This window comes from Falco punctatus (assembly GCF_963210335.1).
Source record: "Falco punctatus genome assembly, chromosome: 9".
NCBI lineage: Eukaryota > Metazoa > Chordata > Aves > Falconiformes > Falconidae > Falco > Falco punctatus.
In genome coordinates, this window is record NC_137589.1 from 19,144,376 (window position 1) to 19,170,613 (window position 26,238).

The window sequence follows — 26,238 nt, forward strand, 5'->3', positions numbered from 1 at the left end:
TGTGAGCCAGGCCACTGAGGTTGGCATCCAGCGGTGCCTGAATGTTAGCCTACGTGAGCTTCTGGTGTAGCTCCCAGTGTGATGGCTGTTTCTAAACCTCTGGCTGTTTGAGGGAGGGCATTTGGCACACTGCTAAATTTTGTCTGCCAGATGACATTGTGACCACCTGTAAAGTCCAAAAGGATAAGCTGCAATGCCAGCTGTTTTAATCTGACTAGGAATTTAGCTAATCACTGCACTGTTATTTAGTGATAACTAGTTGCTAGCATGTGTTTCACATTTGGTGTAGCTGTTAGCTTGCCTCTGTCTTGTGTGTGATCTGGGATGTGAGGAGGAACAGCCAGAATTTACTTTTCTCCACCAGTGTTGCACCAGTTTTGTTGCTATCTTGTGCAAACTAATCTTTCTTTTCTATTACTGTTTTTTGTGATTTTTCTTAAAGAAAAAATTAGATTTCATATATCTTAGGCATTTTGTACTGCACTGAGCTTTCTGATGTGCATCTGTGCGTTCTTACCAGATCTTTACATGTTCACCTCTGAAATTGTTTCCTGGCCAGGTTTTCAAGTTCAGGCTCACTTGGAGGTTGCAGTCTGTTTCTGTGTCTGCAGGTTGTTCTTACTTTTCTAAAATTTGTATCTGTCCTTGCCAACCTAAAGATGATTATGTGATTTTGTTCTTCTGAGCATCTGTGTAGGAAGAACTGGGAAGTGGTTTTACAGTTGCTTTGGTAAAACTTGATCCATTGGGATGTGGTGTGATGCAAATTGCACAATGGTGAAAGGAATGTCCCAGGGTGGTCTGTTGTTATAGTGTCCAGCAGTCATCACCCTCTGCTGATAATCGTGGTGGAAGAAAACAAGGTGGTAGCATCTGTAACAGAGGGACCCTCCCCAAGTGGCCAAAGCAGACCTACCTGAGAGAGGTGGGGAGGTAGAGCTCTTTTTCCAGCAGGTAGAAGGAAAATGTTGCTGGTTGCTTTGGGCTCTGAAGAAGATAGAACTCAACAGAGGAAAGCCCATCTTGCGAAATTCTACCCTATTTTCATCGTATTGTAGAGAGCTCTGGGAAATCTGGTAGCTACTAAATCCCCCCTAGCAACACAGGGATGTTGGAATCATGGCAGAGTAGGAGTGTGCCGTGACCAATTAAGGGATTGGGTAAATTAATTGCTTTAAATTGCCCAAGCCTCATGATGTCATGGTAGCCAGATATAGACGCACTTCTAACTCACCAAGGAGCTTCACATAGATGGCATGGCTGTATTTTTTTTAATGGAGACTTGTTTATAAGGGCAAACGTAGAAGCAATTAATCAGCAGGCAGTGAGGGAACCAATATAGACTGAAGTGCTTCTCAGCTGATAAGCCCTTGATGCTTAGCTGTATCAAGAGAACAACTGGGACAGCAGTGCTCAACTTGTAGCTCTTCAGCTGTTGGCAGCTTTGGTGAGTTCAGGTGAGTGCACCACATAACACTGTCAGGGCTGAGCTGACGTGCATTTTGCAAGGTAAACCAAATCCCTGCCCACAGAGCCCAAACACCTGGGGCCTTGCTGCAGATCAGGCGTAGCTCTTCTGTGCAAGAGAGCTTCAAGATCCCAAAGACTGACAGTCACCTGAACCAGTGAACCATTCCCTTAGCGTCCACCTTCCAAGGTGCCTAGCGTAGATAGTTGGCAACCCCAGCATACCACATGTCTTTATACAGGTCCACAGGAGTTACATTCTTCTAGATGTGACTATGCCATAGCTTGGATTTCTGCCAAAGATTGCCTGCCGTAGGATTCAAGACAAGATGAGACAAGAACATACTGTTGTATGTGTCACTCCTGGTCCATGTAAGTTGCAAAGAAGAGAGAGAGAGAGCACATTAGCAGAGTTCTGAAACCTCTTTTGTATTTAGGCTCTCACAAAATTCCACAAACATAACTGATCTGTTACCTGCAGTGTATTTGGAAACATGTTTTGGGATTCCAAAGGTTGCCTTGGCAGCAGGGGGAAAAATGCCTGAGACTCGCTGTGAGACAGAAGGGGAAAAATAAAGGGATAGACAGGGGTGGAAAGTTCAGTGAGACAACAGAAGATTGAGCCAGAAGTAATTAATTAAACAGAAATTTATATAATGCAACAGCATGCCCCAGAGCAGTGTAGTTATACAAATATCTTTCGATTTTCTATTGCAGAGATCAAGTGCAACTACAGCATTTTCTGTGGATGTAATCTCATGATGTTTGCTTTTTTTCCACCTTGATTTACATTGTGATTGTGATTTGGTACTCTAAGAGAAATATATGAGAGGTTTGCTTAATATGATTTTGATACACGGTTGTTTGTAGTGTACTCTTTCATCATGGTTCTCTGTAGGGATTTTGGTACAGGACTGAACTCTCAGATGATGAAACTGTCCTGCTGGTATTGCAGGAATCAGATTGTAGCTTAGTGCATACATCTATTAAGTTCCACCTTAAAATGAGTTACTGTTGCTCGTATTACTCATAAGAGAAGGCTGTTGCAGAAGTTTGCTCCCCTGATGGCTAGAAACCTAATTCCCAGCCTACGTTTATTCATTAATTTGAATGTCAGTTATCACGAACTGAAAAGGACACTTTATAAAGGTTAATTGGTAGCGTAATGTGAAATTGCAAGTTTATAAAGTGTTTATCACAAATTGCGCATTTCATTGAGCAAGAGGGCTGGGAGGAAGGGACCTCAAGAGATCACCTCATCCATCCTCCACTCCCAAGGCAGATCCATTTCTGACATATGTTCTCTAACTGGTTTAAAGTTGTCCTGGTGGGAAGATTCTGCCATCTCTCTGTCTGACCATGTCCAGTGCTCCACTCTCCTCCCTGCTACACAGCTTTAGTCCTGCTCTTGTCCTGTACTCTTACAGGGAACACTTACTCCCTCCACCTTTCAAGCAGCCTTTTACATCTCCAAAGACCATTATCATGTCTCCCCACTTCTTTTTGCCCTCCCTTTTAGTTTGTGTTAGATGTCTGATTGTTCTTATCGACCTCCTTTGGATTCTCATTGCTGCGCATGCCTGAAGTGTGGTATCTGTGGTTGGACGTGGCTCCTCAGCTCAGTGCTGGCTGTCCTCTTGCTTATATGCGCCTTGATGCAAGGTTTGCCTTTTCAAAACGGCTTTGGGTTTTTTTCCCCCGCTGTAACCTGCTGGTCCTAATAAGCAAAGCTGCTTCCTGGCAGATATTCCCTGTCCTACACAACTGGTTACTCCTGCATCGATGCAATTATTGGATTGCTTGGGAATTTTTTCCACTTGTATCTGTTTGAAGTTTCTGTTGCCTTTAATCTGCACTTGTAAGTGGCAGTTTATGAACTCTTTTACCACCACTTGTGATCCAGGCTGGCAGCTCCCAGGGAACTTTGAGTGGGATAATGAGCAACATTAATTTTGAGGTGTCCGTGTCTGATAGGTTTACTGGTTTAATCTTTTCCGACTTTTGCTGTTGTGCCCACGTAATATATTACACAGAGAAAGAAAAAAATACCTGACTGATAGACAAGGACATGCCAGGGTTTTATAAATCACTGCAGACCCTGTGGTGATTTTATTTCCTTCATATTGTAAGCAAAACCAGCATTCAAGTTAGGTTATTCTAGAAACTGACCCTTGGCTTTGGCTATTATGAATGAGCTGGTTTCTGTGAATGTCTGGCTTCTTATGGGACAGGTGACCCTCTTTGTATATACACTTGCTTTGTAATGAGCAGGATAAGACCAAAACAGATTTCTGTGCCCCCCCTTGGATGAATGTTGATTGTTCCCAAGGGCTTGCAATGGTGTCAATTTTTTTTTTTGAAGGCTATTTAAAATGCAGATTGTGATAAAATTTAACAGTGTCACCTAAAGTCATCACAATGTTTTTCAAATTATCTCCTTCCTTTTGTTTCCTTGTTTCATTGAGATGAATAAATACTGGGACTTAAATGGCTGTGCCTTCATTGACAGAAATACCATCTGTGGCAGACATGCTCTTTGGTTACTTCAGAGGAGTAACCAGGATCATAATCAGGCCACCAGGGCCACTATCAAAATGGAGTTAAAAACACTTTTTGTAAACAGAGTTAAAACTTCCCCATTATTTGACTGAGAGCTAGGAATGTAGCTATGACCACGTGTGCACTTTGAAGTGGAGTGGCTGCAGGGTTTGTCATCTGTTTACCTGCAATCTCATGGTTGCCAGAAAAACAAGGAGAATGTGAGATTCGTTTTCTTTGTTCCTATGTATACACCTAATCGTCTCTTAGTGGAGGGAAAAAACACATCTTTAGGGAGCTTGATGGACAGAAAAAACTGGTCCTTTTAAGATGAGAGATTAAAGACCTCCTCTTAGCTCACTGGAGGAAGGCTTCTGGGGTGCCCAGGAGCTGCTGTGAAAGTGATCTGTGGAGAATTATGAAGCCTGTGAACTGGCCCCTGGGGCTCAGTTCCTGAGGCCACAGCGGCATGAAGAGAGAGCTGCTGAAGCACAGCTGCTTGCCTGCTTCTCCTCTTCAGCCCTGCATGTGAAATTCCCCATATGAAAGACCTGTGAAGAGGCAGTGTGTTTGTAGGTAGGTTTTTCCTTCTCCTGTGCAAGCAGTATGACTTCCTCTACTTGCAGGTGACAGCATCATCTGCTTTTCTGCTTATTTAATGTTGTCCATTGTGTGAGTACTTCTCAGCTGTTCATAACTTGCTGACTTAACAATCAGCATGGAAATCTTCCATGTTGCGGATGTCTGCCTTAGTGTGATGTGGTTGTGGTTGTTTGGGGTTTTTGTTTGATGTTTTGTTTATTTTTTTTAAGATACATTTAATGTGCATTTGATTGTTTAATATTTTTTTATATTCTCCAAACAAATTTTTCTGTGATAATGCTGCACTGACAGTGCAGTAGTCAAAAGAAAAGTTATAGCAAATGTCCAAGTTATCCAACTTTTAATGAATAATGTGTCAGCTTTAAGAGGTATTTGGAACGGGTTTGGATTTTTTTTCTGGAAGAATAAGATAATGTGTAAAGATGTTTCTCGCATGCTGAACACCAACCCTATTTCTTTTGCAGCTTTTGGAGCAAGGGGTTAAGAATCACCAGCAAATTGAAAAGCATAAAGCTGCAAGATGTCGGGCCGAAGTGGGAAGAAGAAAATGTCCAAACTCTCGCGCTCAAGCAGGGCAGGTGTTATTTTCCCTGTGGGGAGAATGATGCGCTACTTAAAGAAAGGAACATACAAGTACCGGATAGGTGTTGGAGCACCAGTTTACATGGCAGCCGTCATAGAGTACCTAGCAGGTAAACCAAGAACCTGACCCTGAAAGTGCTGATCACGCACAGAAGCCAGGGATATCCATGGGTTTGCAAACATGTTCAGCCCTTCTGAAAATCAGGCTCTGACATTGCAGGATTTGTTGAAATTTGCTTGTAATGCTAAGGGGGATTAACTTGCTTCTTGAAAAGGCTGAAGATGGAATTTTTCTCCTTTAGAGGCACCGTGCTTGGTCACTAGCTGGAAGAATTATTTTTTATTGCTCTGCAGAGTGAGGAGTCACATTTAGGTAGTTTCTGTCCAAGAGAAAACTGATGTGAATTAGGCTTTTGATACACCTGGAAGCGAATAACAGGAGAAAGAAAAGCAAACCCACCTTGTACATCTGTTGTGCTTTTTCAGTGAATAAACTGCTTCACTGGCTGCGTTTCTCCTTGCAGAACACCAAGTGTTACAAAATACGGAGGTTGTTCATTTGTATTTTATAAAACCTTTTGGCTTGCCTAAGTGTATAAAGAAAGTGTTTCAGTACTTAAATCTTCCTACATACCCTGGGTTTTCTTTTCCTTTTCTTTCTGAAATTGACCTCAAGAGGAAGGGGTAGGTGCTATATGGTGATACAGTATACTGTGATGTATTGTAATATTTCAGATTGTCCTAATATCATGTCTGCTCAGTTTCTTATTTAATTGTAGAAAATAGCACCTTAGCAAATTGCTATAATGCCCAGTGCAGAGAGGATTCTGATTTAGGTTACTTAGGTATTACAGATCAAGACTGAGGTGCATTAGAGAACCTGTGAGGAGGCACAAGCCAGCACGGAATTAGCTCAGTGGGTTATGTTTCAGGAGCATAGTTTGTTGCCAAACTGGCATTGAAGAAGCTTGTATGGAGCCTGGTTGTCCCTATAATAGCATGCCAGTCTTTATGGAAATATTACTGTCTTTTTTACAGATGAAAGCCTGTTCTCACGCACTATTTTCTTTCAAAGGTGTGGAGAAAATCTGGAATAATGGTAACTTCACTATTAAAATTAAATTTCTGATGGTGACTAATCCCGTGTTGCAGAAACTGCAGCATCTGTGCTGATTAATTGCAGGATGAGAATCAATGTTTGGTTTTGTTTCTTTCTGAGGCTATTTCTGGAGTGAAAAAGTATTGTTTATGTGGAAGAAATGTAAACAAAATGTTTAAGCTTGTATTTATGTTCATGCCGTGCTCCTTCAGGAGGTAAGTCCAGAAAAGGAGCTGGTTTTGCAATAACAGCACTGAAAAGCAGAATCAAAATCCAAGATGTTGAACATCTCTCCCACTTGAGTGATTTTATTTTTTTTTACTGTGTAAGAACAAACACGTTGATATTAAGATCATTTAATCATAGAGAAAGATCTGTCGTCTAAGTGATTTTGAAGATCTTTCATTTCATTAAGAACATGCATGTATTCATATTTGTACAATCCAGTTTCATACATTAAAAATTAAATCTTGTATCTGCAGAAATACATCTCAGTGGAGCTGGTGCGGTTGTGCTGTACCAGGGAAGTCTATGACTTGCAGAGCTTGTTTAGCTTTCTGCAGCATGGAGTGCTACTAGGCAGGGATGCTTCAGAGGCTGTAGGGAGGGGGAAGCGGGGGGAGAGGAGGATAGAGAATTCATAGCTCTTCTAGCTCCCCTGCTCTACCACAGTGATTTTAAACCTTGTATTTGTTGTAGGCATCTGTATGTTTTCTAGTGGAGGTTCAAGCCTCTTCAGGAATGTCATAAATACTCATTTCTCTATAGCAAGATATGTTTGCTTTACTTTATCATTGATTGTGAATCACTTAAAAGTCATCTTCAGACTTCTGGATGTCTGGGTATTGCAAGATGAAAACCATATTACATGGGTTTTGGAAACTGCAGTAGCTTTTATACCTGAGTAGCTTGCTGCATAATGACTCTGCTGACCTTCAGTCTGGGGAAGAATACTTTTTTCCCTTTTCCCACTCCACAGGGATTCATAGCATTCAAAGGAGTTTCTAGGATAAACATTTGGAGATGCTTGTTCTGAGCCGTGACAATTGTTCCAAGGTGTAGTAATAAATTGTCAACAGCACATCTGGTATATGCAGCACTTTGGTAATGCAGACTGAGTTATGGTCATCTTTTTATAACACTAAAAACAGCACTGTTTACCTATTATCTGAACTAGAACACTGTAAATCTTCGCTCTGCTTATGGCTAGTAAATGCAGTTTAATTTAAATCATTAATATGGTAATGGCAGATTATGTGTGGGCCTACACTTTGTTTTTAGGAAAAAAGAGTGTGTAGTCAACCAGGCAAGAAAATTGCTAGAGGTGTAGGCTGGGGGCCCACATAAATTGTAAGGGAATACTATTTTAAGCTGTTTGGTTCAGCAGGGAGAGAAGCCTATCTTCCTCCAACCCTGTATATATTGTAATAGAATAATGTTTCTGAGCAAACAGTTACTGCTTGTGGATAGTGGTCTTCCCATAGCGAAGTTTCTGTGCTCTATCCAGTTTTGTTTGAAAAGACTGCAAAGGTGGATAGTTTAATTTAAAAAGTGTTGCAACATGTAACCCTGCTGATCTAGTTATTCCTAATATGTGTGTGTGAATACAGTCTTTGGTTAGCCTTTAGAAACTTTAGAAATTTAGAAATGTGGTTTTCCAAGGCTGTTGTCAAAGAGGGTATTATATGTCAAACTGGTAACTTTCTTAATATTATCTGATACTTCCTGTGACAGATTCCAGTTTTGTCTTATGGACTTGCAACTATGAGATGGTGGCTACTCAGGCTGTAAGACTGCATACAGGGCAACTGCTTCAGGCTAACTGTAGGAGGGTGGGAGTAAGGGAGTCTGATTCTTTAGCTGTCTTACAGAAGCAGGTTGAACCATATTTTTTTTGTTAAAACATTCATGAGAACTTTAAACACCTGGGTGCTTCTCTGCATTTAAGCATAAATTTGATGCTTTATGGAAGGGGACTGCTGGTCTCTGCCATCTCAGAGAAATCTACTGTCTTTGGCTAAGCTGTAACTTTGAAAAAACACAGGTTGCTCATGCTCAGCAGAGACTTCTTTGGTTTTAACAGCTAAAATCTCTGAAGACTTGGTCCTCGCTGAGTATGCTCCAGCCTCTTTCAGCTCCCAGTGCTGCCAGACTGCCTATGCATTGTCCCCACAGAGCATGCCTCAACCTCTCAGCTCCAACGTGTGACAGGACTGCATGTGGGCCACTCCACACAGCGGCTGAGCATACTTCAGCCCATGGCTACAGGTGCTCAGAAGGACTATCCCTCTTACTGCTGTTCCTGGCTGCTCCTGGTCACAGCACTGAGAGCAGGGAGCAGGCTTTTTGTGGTCTCAGCGGTACTGGGAAGCACAGGGGAGGAAGTTCTCTGATGTGAAGGCAAAAGCCGCACAGAAACAGGTGGCAAGAGGTCTGGGACCAAAGGCAGGGAGTACATCAATAGGAATTGAAGGAGAGCTAATCCTGCTTACTGTCTGTGAGGTGGGAAGGGCAGGCTGGAATTAACTGGGAGACTGGGAACAAGTTCCATGCTGATCAGAGGAAGAGACTGGGAGCAGATCTATGATGACACTTTGAGGAGGTAATGGTTATGGGAGAAGAATATTGATGTTAGAGACCTAGCCAGGATGGATCTGGCTAGTGGGCACAGCTGAGCTGATGACCAGTGGGCAAATAAATGGCAAGGGCTGTCCAAAAATCCTGCTGGGAAGCTGGAGCATAGATTGGAAAAATAGGGCACAGGCCAAGGACTGGATGGAGGGGGTCTTCATAATGAAGAACCTAGAAAGGAAGATTGAGCCTGATTATTACTACAGCTGTGAAGAGCAGACATGAGAAATGGAAGCTGTCTGGGAAAGGCAACTCAGATAGAAGTCTCAGGTATGGATTCTCAAGGAAAGGAGAATCAGCTATGGAGCTGAGAAGGCAAGTCATAGCTGGGGTAGGGGCAAGGTGGATGAGGCTGGAAGGGTCAAACAGGACCGGAACTGTGTGGTTGCATTCATCCAGGGCCTAGCATGGACCAGTGACTCTTCTGTGAGCGGTAACAGTGCACGTGGTCTGCTGATGGCCTGTATTTGTGTTGCCCTGAAGCACTGAGTCTCTTAACTAGCATCATCTGGTGCATATGCATCTTGAGGATCCTTATTCCCAGCTGCCATGTGGTTCAGGCTGCCTTTTGGCTTAGGTGTGTGTTCTGTGTCATGAGCTACTAGATCCCCACTTTTTCCCTTTGTATGCAAGATTGATTGTGGCTGCACCCCACAGCCATTATCAATGCCAAATCTGTACCTCGGCATATCAACCCCATTGTTAAAATGCCAGCAATCACCACAGTGTATCTCAAGAAGAGGTACTTTTACCTCAGCTGATGAGCTAATGTGAAGATGATCTCATCAGTGTTCTAAGGCCTTTTTTTTATAATCTGTCTATGCTGTTTTATATGTTAGGCTTGAAAATCATACTGCAAAACTGCAGCTTAATTCCTGTCCAGAAGGTTGTGTTTGCTGGAACAGTGTTGGGCTCCACTGGCTTCAGAGTTAAATCTCCATGAAAAATTGGCCTTGGTCCCATTGGATTTATGGACTTTTCAACGGACGCATGCCAGACTGTGCTCTGAGTGTGCACAGGGCTGACTACAGTCATCATCTATATCAAACATCACCTGCATGCATCCCATAATGCACCTTCCCAAAATATAGGCAGAGAATACAGACGCCTTTTGATTAGGAAGAAGAAGACATGAATGGTGTGCTGGTCAGAGGAAGTCATGGAAGATGTCAGTGGAAAGTCATCTTCTCAAAATTAGGGCAGAACACAACACCAGCAAATACTTCTTCCTTCAAAGGACATCAGCTGGCATGCTCTTCTGTCTGTTGTACTCATCTGCCACCAGGAGACAAATCAAGCAGATACTTTTCCAGTTGCAAATTGAGGACCAAGGACTCCATCATCTGATACAACTTTTCAGAGCAAAGGTATTATTGGTAGAATTGAACATGGTAGTGTAACAAGAACTGTCACAACTTATCCTAAAGGGGAAGTGGAAAGCCAAGATAACCTGTCTGAAATCTTTCCAATTCTGCTATCAGTAGTTCTCATATGCTTTTCTTATCAGTCCAGCTGAGCACTTCACAAAAGCAGGCTAAGCTCAGCTGAATGAATAGCTGTGGTGGCTAGGATGCTGTTAGTTCCCAGACACCCCAGATCTGTTGATCCATCAGCCAAAGAAACCTCTTTTTCCTGTATGTCACAGGATGAGAAGATGTAATCCCATTCAAGTCATAGCTTGGCTCCTGCATGTGTCTGTTGGGAGACAGTTAGGTTCTTCCCTGGTCCTGAGTGCTTATCAATCAGGAGAAAAGGCTCTTTTAAAAAGACTAGGTGTTGTGTAGAGTCAGTGGATAGTTCCAGGCATTACTCTGTTAACCAGCAATTCAGTGTCTATCTGAGGCCAAGGTAAACTGTGGAGTGCATAGATAAGCTAGTTTGCCTTTAGCCATCTGTGCTGAAGATGTCTGAATTTGAAGTTATGCTTCCAATGTGGACCTATCTTTGTGTCTTTGAATCTTGAGGGAGGCATGATTATTTCACATTTCACTCATTCTTAATGCCAGCTGCTGAGATCATGTGAAGTAAAACCAACTTCTGTCTGAGAGTGTCAAGATGCCCAATTTCAAGAGAGCTTGTTCTAGTATAGGACTTCATTATGGGACCTATATTGTCAGACTAGTCTTCGTAGAGTTTAGGTAACCTCAGCTGTCAAGATGTTTCTACTTGAGATATAAAGCAGTTTATTTAGGGATCTGTTATTATCATCAGATGACGTGATAACTGAAGCCTTTAGATTTGATGTTGCATTTTGCAAGTGCCATTTTATGTTGTTAAGACTATGAGTCCCTGCCTCCAGCATTAGAAAACTATGCATATAAACAATTGTTAGAAGAAGGTAAGGCAATTGTTTACCTATGCAAATAATTGGCACCCTTTGTTACATGCATATTCCATAGTCTGCCGTACATCATCTCTACCTTGGATTCCCTTCTTCCTGGTGTCCCATGGTAGATGGCTGGCATTTGAGTGTTCTGCATTTTTTGCTCTTAACATTAGGCAGAGGACATTTGAGTGCACCATCAGGATGCTACTGGCCAAAGGACACAGAACCTGGGGGAGTGGGGTGAGCACACAGGTAGCAGGATGTGCCTATTGGCACATCTGAAAGAACTGCAGTTACCACACAGGTAAGTATGTGTTGTTTGCTGTTTTTTTCCTTCTTCCCTGATGCAATTTTCCTCTGCTGTCAGCACATATCTGCAAAACCCAGTGGAGAAGTCTGGGTCTCTCTTCTTGCTCTGTACTGGTCTGCACAATGGATGGCAATCTGTTCCTGCTGTCTGCTGCTGCGTTAGCTCCATTGGCAGAGGTCTGAGAGGAGGGTCTTAAACTTCCAGCCCTGCAGGCCCACAGGGGTGAATATAGCTGAATTATGCAGGATCACTTTTCAGTCTCCTCCTTTAAAGTTCAAGTCAGACACTCCACAGTTAGGAAATGTTAGAGCCAAGGTTGCTGCCCTAACTTTCAATGTAGGCCCAGTCTGTATTTGTAGCGCGGTACTATTTCTAATTTCTGATCGCACAATGCTTCTTTCCTCAGGGCAGTAGCCTAGTTATCACAATATTGTGGTTTAACCCTGGCTGATAATTAAGTACCACACAGCTGCTTGCTCACTCCCACCTCACCCAGAGGGATGAGGAGGAGAGTTGGAAAGGAGTGTAAAACTCGAGGGTTGAGATAAGAACAATTGAAACAGAGTAAGAATGAAAGAACAATAACAACAGCGATGACAATAACAGTTATAATGAAAAGGGGGAGGGGAAGAGTAAATTCCAGAGGGAAAGGAAGAAAGGAATATGTGATGCACAATGCAACTGCTCACCACCCCGTGCCTAGCCAGTCCCTGAGAAATGATCTGCCCGCCCTGGCCACCCCCCCAGGTATATATACCAAGCGTGACATCCTGTGGTATGGAATACCTCTTTGGCTAGTTCGGGTCAGATCACCTGGCTGTGTCCCCTCCCAATTTCTTGTGCCCCTCCAGCCTTTTTGATAAAAAAGCCTGAGAAACTGAAAAGTCTCACATCAAAGCCAACACACAGCACTGTACTAGCTCCTAATAAGATAATTAACTCCGTCCCAGCTGAAACCAGGACACACAACCACAGTTCTGTTATTTCCTAAAGTTTACTTACTTGTCTTCACAACTTTGATAATGTTTCTTGGAAGTTTTGCATAAATAATTGTGAAAATTTTCAACAGACACTGACTGTTTCTTACGCAATTCACTGTGAATGTGCGCATAATTTTAAAAAAATAGCTTTTACATCTCCAATGTTAGTTAAAGATATATGCTGTGTAGCAGAGAAAACTGGATGACAAGTATGTACTTTTGTTATTCTGAGTGAAATTGAACACTTGTATTTTTCCCATGAACCGAGCTAAACCTCATGTTGAAAGCCTTTGGATTTTAGCCAAAGAACATTATGTAGATTTCCACTAGATTTTTTGTTTGTGAAAGTTCTTCTTTTTGTAATAGTTACAGTTCTTTACTTAGTTTATGAAAAGGAGTAAGGTATCATTAATAGCACACTGATGGGCTGTCATTTACTTACCCTGTTTTTGACAAATGTAAATACAAACCCAAGACAGGGACAGTTGATACTTTTGAAATGAAACAAAGTATGAATATGAATTTTATGACTATTTGGAGCAAAACATTCCCTTCTTCCTTCCTTCTCGGTGTTTCAGTAGAGTTCTTAGATGAGAAATAACTTCAGAGTAGGAGCCAAACTGTGTAAGTTAATGAATTATACCGAATGCTGCAGTTCAAGTAAAGTCAGAAAGATGTATCTGTGTTTCCTCTCTAACGATCAGAAAAACCTCAGGGACTTCAGTCACAATATGAATGTTATTGCAAATTTAAAGAAACTACTTTTTAAGTGGCCTCCTGTTCCTGGAGGTATAGAAGAAAGTTTCTACCAATAGTTCATGCATTGAAGCTCTTACGTTGTCTCTGCTTGCATCTAAGTCAAACCTTTCATATCTTGTTCTGAAATTAAGCTTCTCACAGATTTTCAATGCCCTTTAATGCAGAATTGCAGCATTGCCTGGCTAGTTTGTTGGCTTTCAAAGTATTTCTTTAAATGCACCTCAGTCTTCATCTTAGCTGGTTCTGAGAATCCTTGCTGTTTTGTTAGAACTGTCTGTGTTAGGTTTTGGGGTTTCATTGCATGCTTTACTGTTATATTGTTACAGGGTTACTGCTAAATTTTTGGACTGCTGATGTACATTTTCAGAGGGCGTTTCTGGTTCTTTTGAAAGAGAATTCTGACTTGGGACTTGTAAAAGAAGTTATGTGAACCAAGCTTAGCATATTTTCTGCTAGCTATCCTTTAGGGAATTAGGAAGAACGAATTATTTTAGGTAAATTTGCAAATATGTTGAGTGTGGTTGGTTTCTGCCTTTCTGTAGCAAAGACCATTTAAACTGGGAAATGCCCTTGAAAAGGTAAATGGATATTAAGAAGGAATTTCAAGCTACGTTCTTGTTACTAATTTTTATGTCAATGTGTTTACAGCTGAAATTCTAGAATTAGCGGGAAACGCGGCACGAGACAATAAGAAAGGAAGAATTGCCCCCAGACACATCCTCCTGGCAGTTGCAAATGATGAGGAACTGAATCAGGTATCCATTTACATTTCAGTATGAGAGTTACGTGCTGTGGCACAAACGAAGCTGCTACCATGGAAGGTTAGAAACAGTTGGGTCTGACATGTGAATGAGAATGCAATTACTAGAGCAGAAGATGACATGATTGTGCCCACTTGATTAAAAGCAAACAAAAAAGAAGGTTCTGAAGCATCTTAACTTAAATCCTTTCAATATAAATTTTGCTTCTTTTGTAGCCTGTGAGTCCTGCTGAAGTGAGTAAACTTGATGCTTAATTTCTTCTTCAGGAACATCCAACATTTAAAGAAAACATGCCATATGGAAGACCTTTTCCCAAAAGCTGTAGTAATGTATGTCTTCTATTATACTGGCTGCGAGGCACATCTTGGGTAGGGGTCTGGCTCACTCTCTGCTACTGCTGCCTCCAGGACTGCCTCCCTATCCATATTCCCACTAGCCACCAGACTGCGGCTTGCAGTGCTCTGGCTCTGAGGATCACTTGTGGGATCACATATGCTAAACTTGTTGAGTGAGAAGAGATATCATAGCATACATAGGCTATGAATTGCAGCATTCAGGGGTGCTGGAAAAGTTCAGTCAGCATCAGAGTATCTCTTCTTGGTTGGCCCCATGTGAAGATATATGACATCATTCACACTTTGAAAGATTCCTGCACTTAATTTGACTGCTTTAAATAATGAAAATGTGGTGCCCATGAAGCCACCTAGCTCTGTTTCCAGTCAAGGGGACTGAGAAGTCAAAACAGAGGCCAAGAGAGAGAGAAAAGTGTGCTAACACCACCAGCCTGTTCCCTGCTCTATGGTGCTGGTCACTGGCCTGTGAACTGGAGAAGATCTAGTGTTGTCCTTTAGGAACTAGCCAGACTTTGTCCTCCACATAACATCAGAGCCCATTCCTGTTGTTCACCTCTGCACAGCAGGTTCTTGGGGCTCATATTTGCTTTCGCTGAATCTGTTTCCCTGCCAAAGGCGTCTGCAACTAGTCCTTTGAGCAGGGCTGTGGTGCAGTAATTTTTTTAAGTAGCCTGCAGGCACTTACCTTCTCTTACCCTTGTTCACTGCTTGTGAGTCACCAAGGTCAGGTATGCAGAAAGACCAGCACTGGAAGAGACAAATGATTGACCAGTTCTCCAGGACATGCTGGCTGGCGTCACCATCACCTGCCACATCGCTTGTCATTATGGATTTTCTCCCTAATAGTTTTTTGGGGGTTGGTTTGGGTTTTCTGTGATAAGGAGACAAGGTGCAGTGCTTCAGGAAGAGTGGACTCTACGTGCATCCATGTAATGTAGTCAGCAAGAATAGCTTGAGTGCAGGTTAAGAGAATCTGTAACATGCGCCTTTACACTGCTTCTCCTTGCAGTTGCTAAAAGGTGTGACGATTGCAAGCGGAGGTGTTCTGCCCAGAATTCAGCCAGAGCTTCTCGCCAAGAAACGGGGTGCCAAAGGCAAATCTGAGACCATCCTTTCGCCTACTCCTGAGAAGAAGGGAAGGAAATCCATGGTGAACAAAAAGAGTGGGAAGAAGGCAAAGTCTACCAAGGCCCGGACACCCAAAAAGGTAAGCATGCGGCAGGTACAGGATTCCAGAGGTGTGGGGAGATGCATCAAACCCAACTAAGATTATTAGGAGGAATAGATCGGCACTTCTGCATTGTTTGTTTGTAGCAACTGGAAGTGCGAAGTAGGAGATGATAATAGATGCACCAGGATTATTTTTTCTTTAAGCTTTAGGAAAAAAAGGCAAGCACAGTATTTTTTTTAATGAATTTTCATAACAAAAACCTTTAAAGCTTTGAGGGCAACTTTTCAGATTTCCATGTACCCTTTGCAATACTTTCTTGATAACTGTGTAGAATCTCTTTATATCCACACTAACCATGTGACAGTGAACTCTAGCTTTTAAAATAAAGCAAGATGTAATTGGAAACATTTTCTACTTGAGAGATCTCAGGCCTTCAGCGTTGTACTGTTACTGGGTTGGTCTTAAAGATTTTTCACTGTCCAGAGGACGTGTCCTGACACGGTACATAAATGTCATTTCGACAGGCTCTTTGATTCATGTGTTCTTAGTTGTACTGTTAATGTTTTTTTTAAAGTAGTTGCAAGAAGAATAAATGATTGGAATTTGACCACTGCACCTTCCCTTACGGTAGCCCATCCTCTATCACATCCAAAGTGGTTTGATTTGGTAAACCAGTAATGCAGATCAGTGCTCTTGGTTTGTCATTCCAGAGCATGCATCTTAAAAACACTGCTGAATTTTTGATTGAGTAGGATTAAACAATATTAAGCTTTGACCTAAGCTTTTTAAACTGCTGTTAAGCACATATTTCTGGAGGCCTCAAAACTTCAATACTTTTCCATAACTGAGAATATGCAGAAGTACTTTTAAAAAGAAAACAAGAGTTGCTCAATAGGATGCCTCTGTGTATTGATCTCTGCTACCCCCTTACTTTGAATTGTGCACATCCAGAGTTTAGCACTTGATAGGAAGAGTTATCTTCTTGACATACCTTAAAGCAAATATTGAGAGATGTGAGGACATGCTCCTGCAGCCCTGGTAGAAACAGGTTTGCTGCTCATGGAGCTAGGCTGCACAAAGCAGTGTTTCCCACAAAGGGGATTTTTCATGCAAACTTCAGCTATTATTTATCTCATTTTGCCATTCTGACTGCTTGTGTGGAGGTGTGATGGCTCACTCATGTCAATAGGGATTCAGATTTATGATTTATTAGCTAAGACTTAACTTTTTTTTTTTTCAGCTCATAAGGTTGTTTTTTCCTTCAGCTTGGAGAATTTGACTGGGTTACTAAGTTACTAACTTTGTTTTAGTATAAGCTCTGCTCTGTCAGCAGCAAAAATAAACTAGCACACACCCACCCATGAATACAACCTTAACTGTTGGTAAAACTACAGATGGATGTGGGTGCCCTGACTCTTAATGTGACTACAAACGTATGTAATGCCTCAGATGAACCACTGATGTTTTAGCATTATATAAACAGTGAAGACCTCTGTTGCTACATAATCTTTTGGGGTTAAAAGGCTATGAGTGATATATTGATCTGAGAATACGAGATTTGTAGTAATTTATTAAATCTGTCCATTACTGAATAAGGGTGAATATTGTTATTTTTTTCCTTTGAGAATTCTTGCTTTTTCTCTCCCCCCTAATAGAACAAACAAAAGGACAATGAAAAAGAAGGAGCTTCAAATTCAACATCTGAAGATGGACCTGGGGAAGGTTTCACTATCTTGTCCTCCAAGAGTCTTGTGCCAGGACAAAAGGTAATATGAAGTTATAACAGATCGGGATCACAGCAGTGGAGCCTAGCATAAATAGAAGGATGCTTTTGATCTAACATCAGTACAAAATCCCTGTGTTCCCCCTTAGGGGTTTCAAATTCAAGGCCAAAACTCACTCAAGTCATGGGCAGGGTAGAGGGTCTCAAAAAATGTGTCTGCAGGTAAAAGATTTCCAAGAATAAGGCTGGTCAGCCTCTCTTTGCTGTAGAGAACCATACTGATTAATTTCTTGGCCTAAGCTGTACTAGAGTTTTGTTCAGTTTGGACTTGGTTGTGTTGTGCCTGGCATACTGCCAAACTAGGTTTAACCTAGGCTATTTATCACTTATAAAGGGCTATTTCTGGGCCAGGTCCCAGGATCACCCAGAACTTCCACATGTTGTTTTGTGTCAGAAGCCTGGGTGCTCCATCTGAAAGTGGGCTGTGGGGCACTGCTCTCTCACAGTGCAAACTGAGGACCTCACCAGAGCTGCAGGGCATGCCTAGTTCTCCACCTCAGCATGGACTGTGACACCTTGCCTGGCTGGAATACAAAACTGTGCCACCAAAAAACACCCTCCTGTCTTTGGTGTCCAGCCAACCGTCTGTCCCTTTTTTTGTTTGTTTTTTTTTTCTTTTCCCACCCCTATACTCATCAAGAGGAAGATGTTTTTGCCTGCCTTGATTTTTGGACCCTCTGAGGGAATCTGGAGTTTTTCCTCACAGATTTAACTGTGGAGATATAGTCAAGATTATTTGTTGTTGTTGTTGTTGTTATTATTATTATTTCCAGTAGTACGTTTGTCTAGAAAAAGTGTTCTTCCTGAAACTGCATCTGTAAGCCCCTCGTACTGATGTTGTGTGAAGCAGTGCTTAAGAGTTCGGTCTGCTTTATCCCATTTTTGCTAAAGCAGTGGTCTAGAATGGGCCAGACACATACTAGATCGAAAAGATTGCTAAAATCAGTAATCTGGCTAGGTAAATGAAACTTGGATCTCCTCTATTAGAGTTCATCCCTGTCCTCAGTTCCTCCAGAATCTGTGCGCTTTCTTCTCTAAAATGGGCAGGGCTTATTGTTGTGGTTAGAACTTAAATACTACAGTGTACCTTGGAAGAAGTGAGGTGTGCTGGACACATGTTCAGCAACTGTAAAGTCTTTTTATTGTAGGATTTCTGTCCTCTGTTGTTGCCCAAAGAGATAAGGCTGTGAGATCTGGGGGACAGCCTTTTTTGAGCACCTTAAGACATCAGGTTTTGGCCAGTTCCTATATCTGGATATGTGGGTGGGTAAAACATTCCTTATTTTATTTATGCCAGGAACTGCAAGGGTAATTAATTACTTGGGTTGTGAAGCCTTTGTAGTCAGGATAGTGTTTAGCCCTTCTTCTCAGCCCCCAACAGTAGTTTGCTGAGGGCAAGTACAGGAGAAAAGCTTTTTAATTTTAGTATTTTTGTCTTTAAATAGAAGCATTTCCAAAGTCAGCCTTTTCAAAGTGTGATGCTAGAACATGGATTTTCTAGCACTAACTTCCTCTGGAGCAAGCTTCCAAGCTATAGGCATATCACAAAATAATCTGAGTGGTATACAAATTAAAGGCTAAAAATCAGAAATGCACATATTGGACACAATAGAATTACGGATCTCTGAAAGACTGAATCCAGCCTTCTTTGATTTTAATTTTTTTGTATGAAAGTGATTTTGCACTTGGATTACTATTTTTTTTTCCTACTCCCTCATTATTTTTACAGCTTTCTCTGACACAGAGTGACATCAGCCATATTGGCTCCATGAAAGTAGAAGGCATCGTTCACCCTACAACTGCTGAAATAGACCTTAAGGAGGAAATAGGTGAGGCTCTGCTACGCGCAGAAAAAACAGATCTAGAGTTGGAACAGTAGCTGGTCTACTAACTGCCTGCTGAGATCCCATCCTGTTTCATCTGAATCTTCCCCAGGCCATAAAATATCACTTACAACACTTCTGAAAATCAGGCTGGATCTGACTAGGTATAACAGGCTAATGACTAATTTATCTTTTTTTAATGATGCCTTACGACAATCAAAACAGATAATTTGTTGAAGCACATGAGCCTCGAAGGTGTAAATAATCGTTATTGTGGTCTTTGTTGGATTGTTTTTACATCTGCCTCTGAAATTTGTGACAAAAATTATATATGAATTGCACTTCTAAGTATGCTTTTCATTGTAGGATTTTACATACTTTAGAAATACTCATGTACAAGCCTTATACTGCTCATGTGAAATAAAGAAATATTATTACTGTTGGTCTACAAATGCAGAAATTGAAGCAAGAGGGAGGTAAAAAAGCTGTGCAGACAGTTGTATAGAGAGGCACAGAACCTAGCAGCAGGCTTTCGGATCGTTGTTTTATACAGTTAGTCATTAAGACTTCCACTGCCATCTCAGCTGTGTTTATTTCAGAAAGTAGGAGGGTTTGTATGTTGAGTTATTTTGGAGGCTGAAGATCTTGCGTGCTGAAAATCCCACTCTTCACTATTTTAGCCATAAGTCAGAGTAGGATAGCATTCTTACAGGTAATTGTATGAAAGTAATTTCCAGTAATAACATACAGGGGTTTTCAAAATCAGTGAAAAGTAAACTTTATCTGTGACTGGATAGTGTGGTAAACATAAACATCAGCTGCTGCTGATAGAGGGAAACAGGATAATATGTGTGCAATGTTGTTCTTTGAAATAATGTAGAGGTGTTTTTTCACTGTGATACTTTGAAGCCAAGGCCTTTTGCTCTGTGTCCTTGCAGGCAAGGCATTGGAAAAGGCTGGAGGGAAAGAGTTTTTAGAAACAGTGAAAGAGCTTCGCAAATCTCAAGGACCTTTGGAAGTTGCTGAAGGTAAAAAGGATACTACATTCTCTTTTGGAAATAGATCATTCGATATGTTCTTTTCTCTGGACATTTTGCTCTTTTCTTGATATTGCTTATGTGATGTAAATCTTTCTGTTTCTTGTTTGAAGCTACTGCTGATACAGACAGCCTGCTTAGTGGGGGCCCGGGGTGGGAAGGAAGAATAAGACACCTGTATGCTATGCACACTCTGTCTTTGGGCATCTAGGTGCCACCACAAGTTATAGCAGGCCAATTAATTTATGTTTGGCAATTTCTGTCTGTGGGAGTCCAAAAATTAAGGAGAACTTGTGCTGCCACCTATGTGCCATCTTTCCTGTCCCATTTGCACTGCATTCCTTAGTAATAATCACAAACAACTCTCGAACATATGAGGTATAAGAACAGTGGTAGTTTATAAATTATTCTGCTTTATGCATATTTGATGAACAGTATCATCCAAACAATCACCTTACTTTGAACACAAACAAAGATGTGATACAGTCTTTAGAACCGGCATGCTTTTTGGAAGAGCAGTTGCTGCTCTTTTCCCAGGCACTATGGCTTTATAGAAATACAAATTACAGAAGAGCTCCCTTCAGATGCTTAATACATCTGTAGAAGTTAATAGTTTGGGACTTGAGATCATGCCTTCCTTTATGGACAAATTAAACCAATCTATAGGAGTTGAAGGTGGCTGGAGGGCGGGTGGAGAGAAGTTACAATGTATTTCCTAGTGCCTTATTTGACTTAGTATCTCAACACTCAAGAAACTAAATGATTTAAGTAGTCTAGTTTTGGAAACTTCCTAAATGAATAGCCTAATTTTATAATCTCAGGGGGCACGGAAACTTTTGTACAAGTTATTTTGCTTCACTTTTGCATTGAATCAAAAGTATATGCCATAACATCAAACTAAACTACTTTTCTCTGTCAGCACCACTACCTAACTAGAAAATAGACTCACTTTATGCTACTAAGGCAGTCCCAGGAAAGAAGATAATCTTAGTTTAATAGATAGGAAAAGGTATGTTCTCAAGCATTTGTGTTGTGGTGCTGTGTTTGAAATTGCCCCTTCTACTGGTTTGAGGCAAGCGATAATAGATGGTTGTTAATCACTGGAGGTCTACTGCAAACACTTAAGCTCCAGCCTAATGGGCTTGAATTCAAGTGCTGCTTACAGGATACCTATGTTTTCAGTCAATTTGCTCCCTGTGGTTAAAGGCCTGATGTTTCTCTGGTTTAAATTTAAGTAGCACAGTGAAACATTAGATGGAATTCCTTTGTGTCTGCAACAGAATTCCTCTGCAATGGTAGACAAGTGAATAAATCCAGATTTTTCATTTTGGGGCTTTAATTGCATAGCTAATTTCAAGGTGTTTAACCTGAGATTCCCAAGACCTAGATTTCTAGAAGTGCTAACGGTCACTCTTGCAACAAAAACAAACTGATGCCACGCTGTAGACTCTGCAGGTCCTAGAGAAATATTAGGTTTTCTGAAAAATTCATCTGAGATTCCTGATTGGACATAACTGACGGAGACTTTTAGTGTCATCTGAAGTTACCCAGCTGTGAAGTGCATCTAAATATTACTCCCTAAAACTCCAGACCTGTAATGATGATGCAGGATATTTGTGCAGAGCATTCAAATAAGGCTGTGACAGCACTGCAGAAACGTCTATTGGGGGTTTAATGTTCAGCACAAGGTTTTGATACTTTGCATAAGACAAATCCAGAGGCCCTGCTGAATGAGAAGGCCAAAAAATATTATTGAATAGCTGTGTGTTAACCAAATAAGCCCCAGGATCTTTGGTCTCCAAAGAAATAATAATTGATCACAAAAGTAATGATGAGACAGGTTACGACTGCGAGTTAGCCATTGTGGTGTATTTTAATTCCTAATGTATTTCTTTGGAGAGGTAATGTAATTAAGAAAGTACGTTGGATTGAGAGGTCGTTTCAGGGTGGTTTCTATTCAAAACTAAATGTTGTATTTTTGTTTCTGTTAGCTGCACTTACTCAGTCTAGCGGCCTAGCGGCAAAGTTTGTCATCCACTGTCACATCCCACAGTGGGGCTCAGACAAGTGTGAAGAGCAGCTTGAAGAGACTATAAAGAACTGCTTAACAGCCGCAGAAGACAAGAAATTGAAGTCCGTGGCTTTTCCCCCATTTCCCAGTGGCAGGTATGACTCCTCCTGCATGGGAGGATTCTGTTTCGGGTGGCAGTGGTGTAGTTAGCTGTCAGAGAGCTGCTGCTGTGGTAGAGAGGTTACCCCTCAGTCTGTGGCACAAAGGAGGCTGACCTTGCCTCCAGAGATGGCTGTGGCAGGTGCCATCTGACACTGCGCTTCTCCAGCTTTAAGGAGCTTGAAGGGCAGTGTTTACATGGAATGACCAGAAAGCCTTTATATAGAGAAATTAACTAACCCACAGGAGAGCTGAATGGACTTGCTGTGTTTACTATTGCTAGGCAGTAATTTTGATTCTTCTACTATGGGCCTGCACCACCTCAGTTTTTATGTCCCTTCATTTTGCTGTGGTAAACCTTCCTAAAGCCTCATTTGGACTAGTAAGATTATACCAGTGTAATACTGAAGGCAAGTAACAGTGATGTAACCTGAGCCAGATAAATGTGGGGTGTTCACTTAAGTCATCCCAAAAATATATATTAAACAGAGTAGTCATACAGAATGTTTTCTTTCAAAAGAAAATCAGTGTTTCTCAAATATAGTTCTGCTTTATAAAGGGAACTATGAAACCAGCCATGAAACTACACATTTCTTAGTTAATAACTAGCAAATAAAATGTGCTTGACTAAGAAATCCAAACTATTTATCTTTCTTTTTGTTTTTTTTAAACCAAACCACAGTTTGTTAATCTTGCTTGATCTCTGATCACAAGAAATGTTACGCAAGACCTCCTAACTGTAGTAGTTGTTCTTTCATGTTGGAATTCACACACTTACATTTAATTTGAAATGCAACTAATGATTTTGTTAGTAATGCCCAAAGAGTAGAGTAAATAGTACAGTCTGGTTGTGTTGTCCTGGTAGTGAATAAAATGAAAGTAAAACTGTATTTTGATCAGTGAAGTTGCCACACATCACTGAATACACAGGAGGTTAAAATGCCATTTTTACACAGACACTTTTCAAAACAAAATAATATTTTTATGGATCAGGACAAAAGAATAAATAGAGGGGTGGTGCAATTTTTAATTATTTTTCTTCCTTTATACATAGATATTTTTCTTGTTTATATTGTTCAGTCAAAAGAAAACATGATAAATTGTTTTACAAAGTTCATCTCTCAAAAATGAACTGTAGCTTTTAATGCTAATAGAAATAGTCTCTATAGACCTTATGTCTCCAATGAGCGTTATCTAAGAATAATCCAGTCTTGGAGCATTACTCTTAGTGCAGATCTTTCTGCTGCTTAGTTCCATTTCACTCTCTGTTGCTCTTGCAATTACCTCCAGAATATAGGGTAAGTCCTACCAGGTGCTGTTGTTTTACACTTTTATTTATCAAAGGATCTCAAAGTTGTCTGAAAAAAGGCAGTTTTGCAAATAAGACATCATGGTTTTACTATCATTTTAATCCACCTACATGTCTGGACAATGAATGCTGGGGGTTTTGGGTAGATCAGGGATTAAGCTGTATCAGTTCTGTGGATTTTCATGTTTCATCTGTCCCATCTTTGAGACTATTTACAGTAACTGATACAAAGTAACAATAGGTGGGATATTTCAGTTGTGCCAGGGCTTTTCACCTCAATGATCTTGTCATTAAAAAGTAAAGAAGTGCAGTTCAAGTGAAATTACTTGTGCTGTGAAGCAGCTATAAATTAACTGAAAAACATTTTGAAAAAAACCTTATCGATAGTTTGCTGCCAGAAAGGCATATTAGTTGAGTTGCTGCAAATGCTGTCCGAGGACTAGAAGTAGGAAAATCTGTTTGCTAGTAATCATTTGGATTACAGTGGATATGGGTACAGCAGTTGTTGATGACTAGTTTCCAAGTTGTTTTTTGGGTGGTTTCTAATATAAATATGATAAGTACTCTGAAATCACTTATATAAAATTGAGTAAGGAGAAGTGAGTAGTACTAAACTTAGAAAGGGAAACAAAAATGCATGCACATCGCAGTGCTATCGGGACGGGGGAGCAGGGGAAGAAAAAACATTGCAAAGGCAGCTCTGGATGCTATTAAAAGAAATACGGTGGGTTTTCAAATGTAAGGATTGTTAGGCACTGGGATGGCTTATCTGTGTATTCTGATGTAGCCCCATCACTGAAGATTTTCAGGCGAGAGAATTTTTTTCAGAAGCAGAAAAGTTATATATAATCCTGCCTCAGAGGAAGGACGTGAGCTAGGTTGTACTGGCCAATGTTTTTTTGCATGGATCTGACTTCCTCTGGAGCATTATCATGCGGTAGAATCTAAATAGGAGGCATTAAACTCAAGAGCAGCCAGCAGAGTTATGCCCAAAGACCCATCTGAAACCCCAGCTGGGTCTTAACTCACCTTCAGACAATTCAGTGTGTCCCAGTAAAGTCTCATCCGTACTCTCCAAGGTAGGTGGCTTCCTACATTCTCATGTGGCAGGCACTGCGTTGACACTCTTCAGTGTCGTGCAAAATGAGCAGAACTATTACAAGCATTGTCAGGCAGCAGAGAAAGTCCAGCAGGGAATGCAGGAGAGTCTTTCCCTCCAGATGTCATTGGCAGAGATGCATGTGTCTTCTTCAGGAAGGGATACTTTCTAGGTGAAGGAATCTGTTTAGTGTTAGACAAGTAGAACAATGTGGAGACCTTCCTAAGCATGAGCATACTGCAAGGCAGAGTATTTCATTAGATAGGTATCAAGGTCAAACTGTAAAACAGTTCTTGAAATTATGTCCAGTATTAAAGCAGTTGTATTTTCACATAAATAGACGTGCAAAGCAGCTGACCTTCGTAGCAACTGTGCTCTTTGCAGTGTGCTCTCAGCTAGTTCCCTTGTAGTACAGAGATGAGGGTGAAGGAGCTCTGTTGCAGCTGAATGGTTTTGTGACTTGAAAAAAGGAGTATGGGAATGATTAAGATGGAAAAAATGCTGCTGCTGAGAAACTGGAATCTCAAGGATGTGGGCCAGGTGCCCTAAGAGATGTCAACACAGTTGAAAAGTCCACTTACTGTAAAGACTGGTAGCTTTTAGCTTTTCAGATTGTAGGTTAGAGAATGTCACCATCAAAATGAATGAATGAATGTATCTTGGCCTTAATTTGGACTGGGGTTGTAATTTCAATTATTTTCACTGATGCCTCAAGCGAAGTATTTTTAATGATGGAGTGAGGACATCAGCGAAGTAGTTGATGTATTTATATTTATTATTTTTCCATTTTCAACTAAAAAAATAATCATTGCTTGAACTTTTTAGCCTGCCCAGCATGGCATGGAAAACTGTAATTCTAAGACAGAGTGTTAAAGAACTTTGTGTGGTTATGAAAAGTAGAAGCAGATGAAAACAGTAACTATGCCAGCAAGGAAACTTAATAGAACAGCAGATGAATATTGCTATCAAAGCCATGGGGTTTGCTTCTGGGATTTACATATTGCAAAACCGCTACTGGCAGTGTCCTAACAGCAGCCTATAGTTGTGGTACTGCAGTTACAGCTTGTTCCTTTCAGCATCATGTGTGCATAATGCTTGCACAGTTGGCTGACACTCACTTGTTCTGTTTTCTTCCCCTACCACGTAGAAACTGCTTCCCAAAACAGACGGCAGCCCAGGTCACTCTAAGAGCTATTTCCACCCATTTTGACGGCACCAGCTCTTCGTCCTTGAAGAACATTTACTTTCTGCTCTTCGACAGTGAAAGTATTGGCATCTATGTGCAAGAGATGGCCAAGCTAGACACTAAGTAGCAATGGCAGCCAAATGAAACTTTATTTTTCAACAAACTTGAGTAGCATTAAAAACATTAGAGGTGGGTTTTATTTTTTCAATGTGATGAGGCGGGGGAGTGGTAGTAGTGTGATGTGTTGTGAC

At 41.0% G+C, this 26,238-nt stretch overlaps 1 protein-coding gene across 4 annotated transcripts in view; it reads left to right on the forward strand.

Moving 5' to 3' along the window:
• MACROH2A2 (macroH2A.2 histone) overlaps nt 1–26,179 on the forward strand; it is a 30,270-nt gene extending 4,091 nt beyond the window's left edge. For 3 of the 4 annotated variants that reach the window (XM_080401361.1, XM_080401358.1, XM_080401360.1), the window contains exons 2-9: nt 5,073–5,300; nt 13,944–14,050; nt 15,419–15,616; nt 17,236–17,346; nt 19,093–19,192; nt 20,125–20,214; nt 22,215–22,389; nt 25,949–26,179. In XM_080401361.1, the coding sequence (XP_080257487.1) occupies nt 5,129–5,300; nt 13,944–14,050; nt 15,419–15,616; nt 17,236–17,346; nt 19,093–19,192; nt 20,125–20,214; nt 22,215–22,389; nt 25,949–26,114 (1,119 nt within the window). In that variant the 5' untranslated portion in view covers nt 5,073–5,128 and the 3' untranslated portion in view covers nt 26,115–26,179. Of the gene's footprint in view, nt 1–4,865; nt 4,977–5,072; nt 5,301–13,943; nt 14,051–15,418; nt 15,617–17,235; nt 17,347–19,092; nt 19,193–20,124; nt 20,215–22,214; nt 22,390–25,948 lie in introns of those variants that run through there. The other variant, XM_080401359.1, reaches the window with a different exon arrangement.
• The last annotated feature ends 59 nt before the right edge of the window (nt 26,180–26,238 follow it).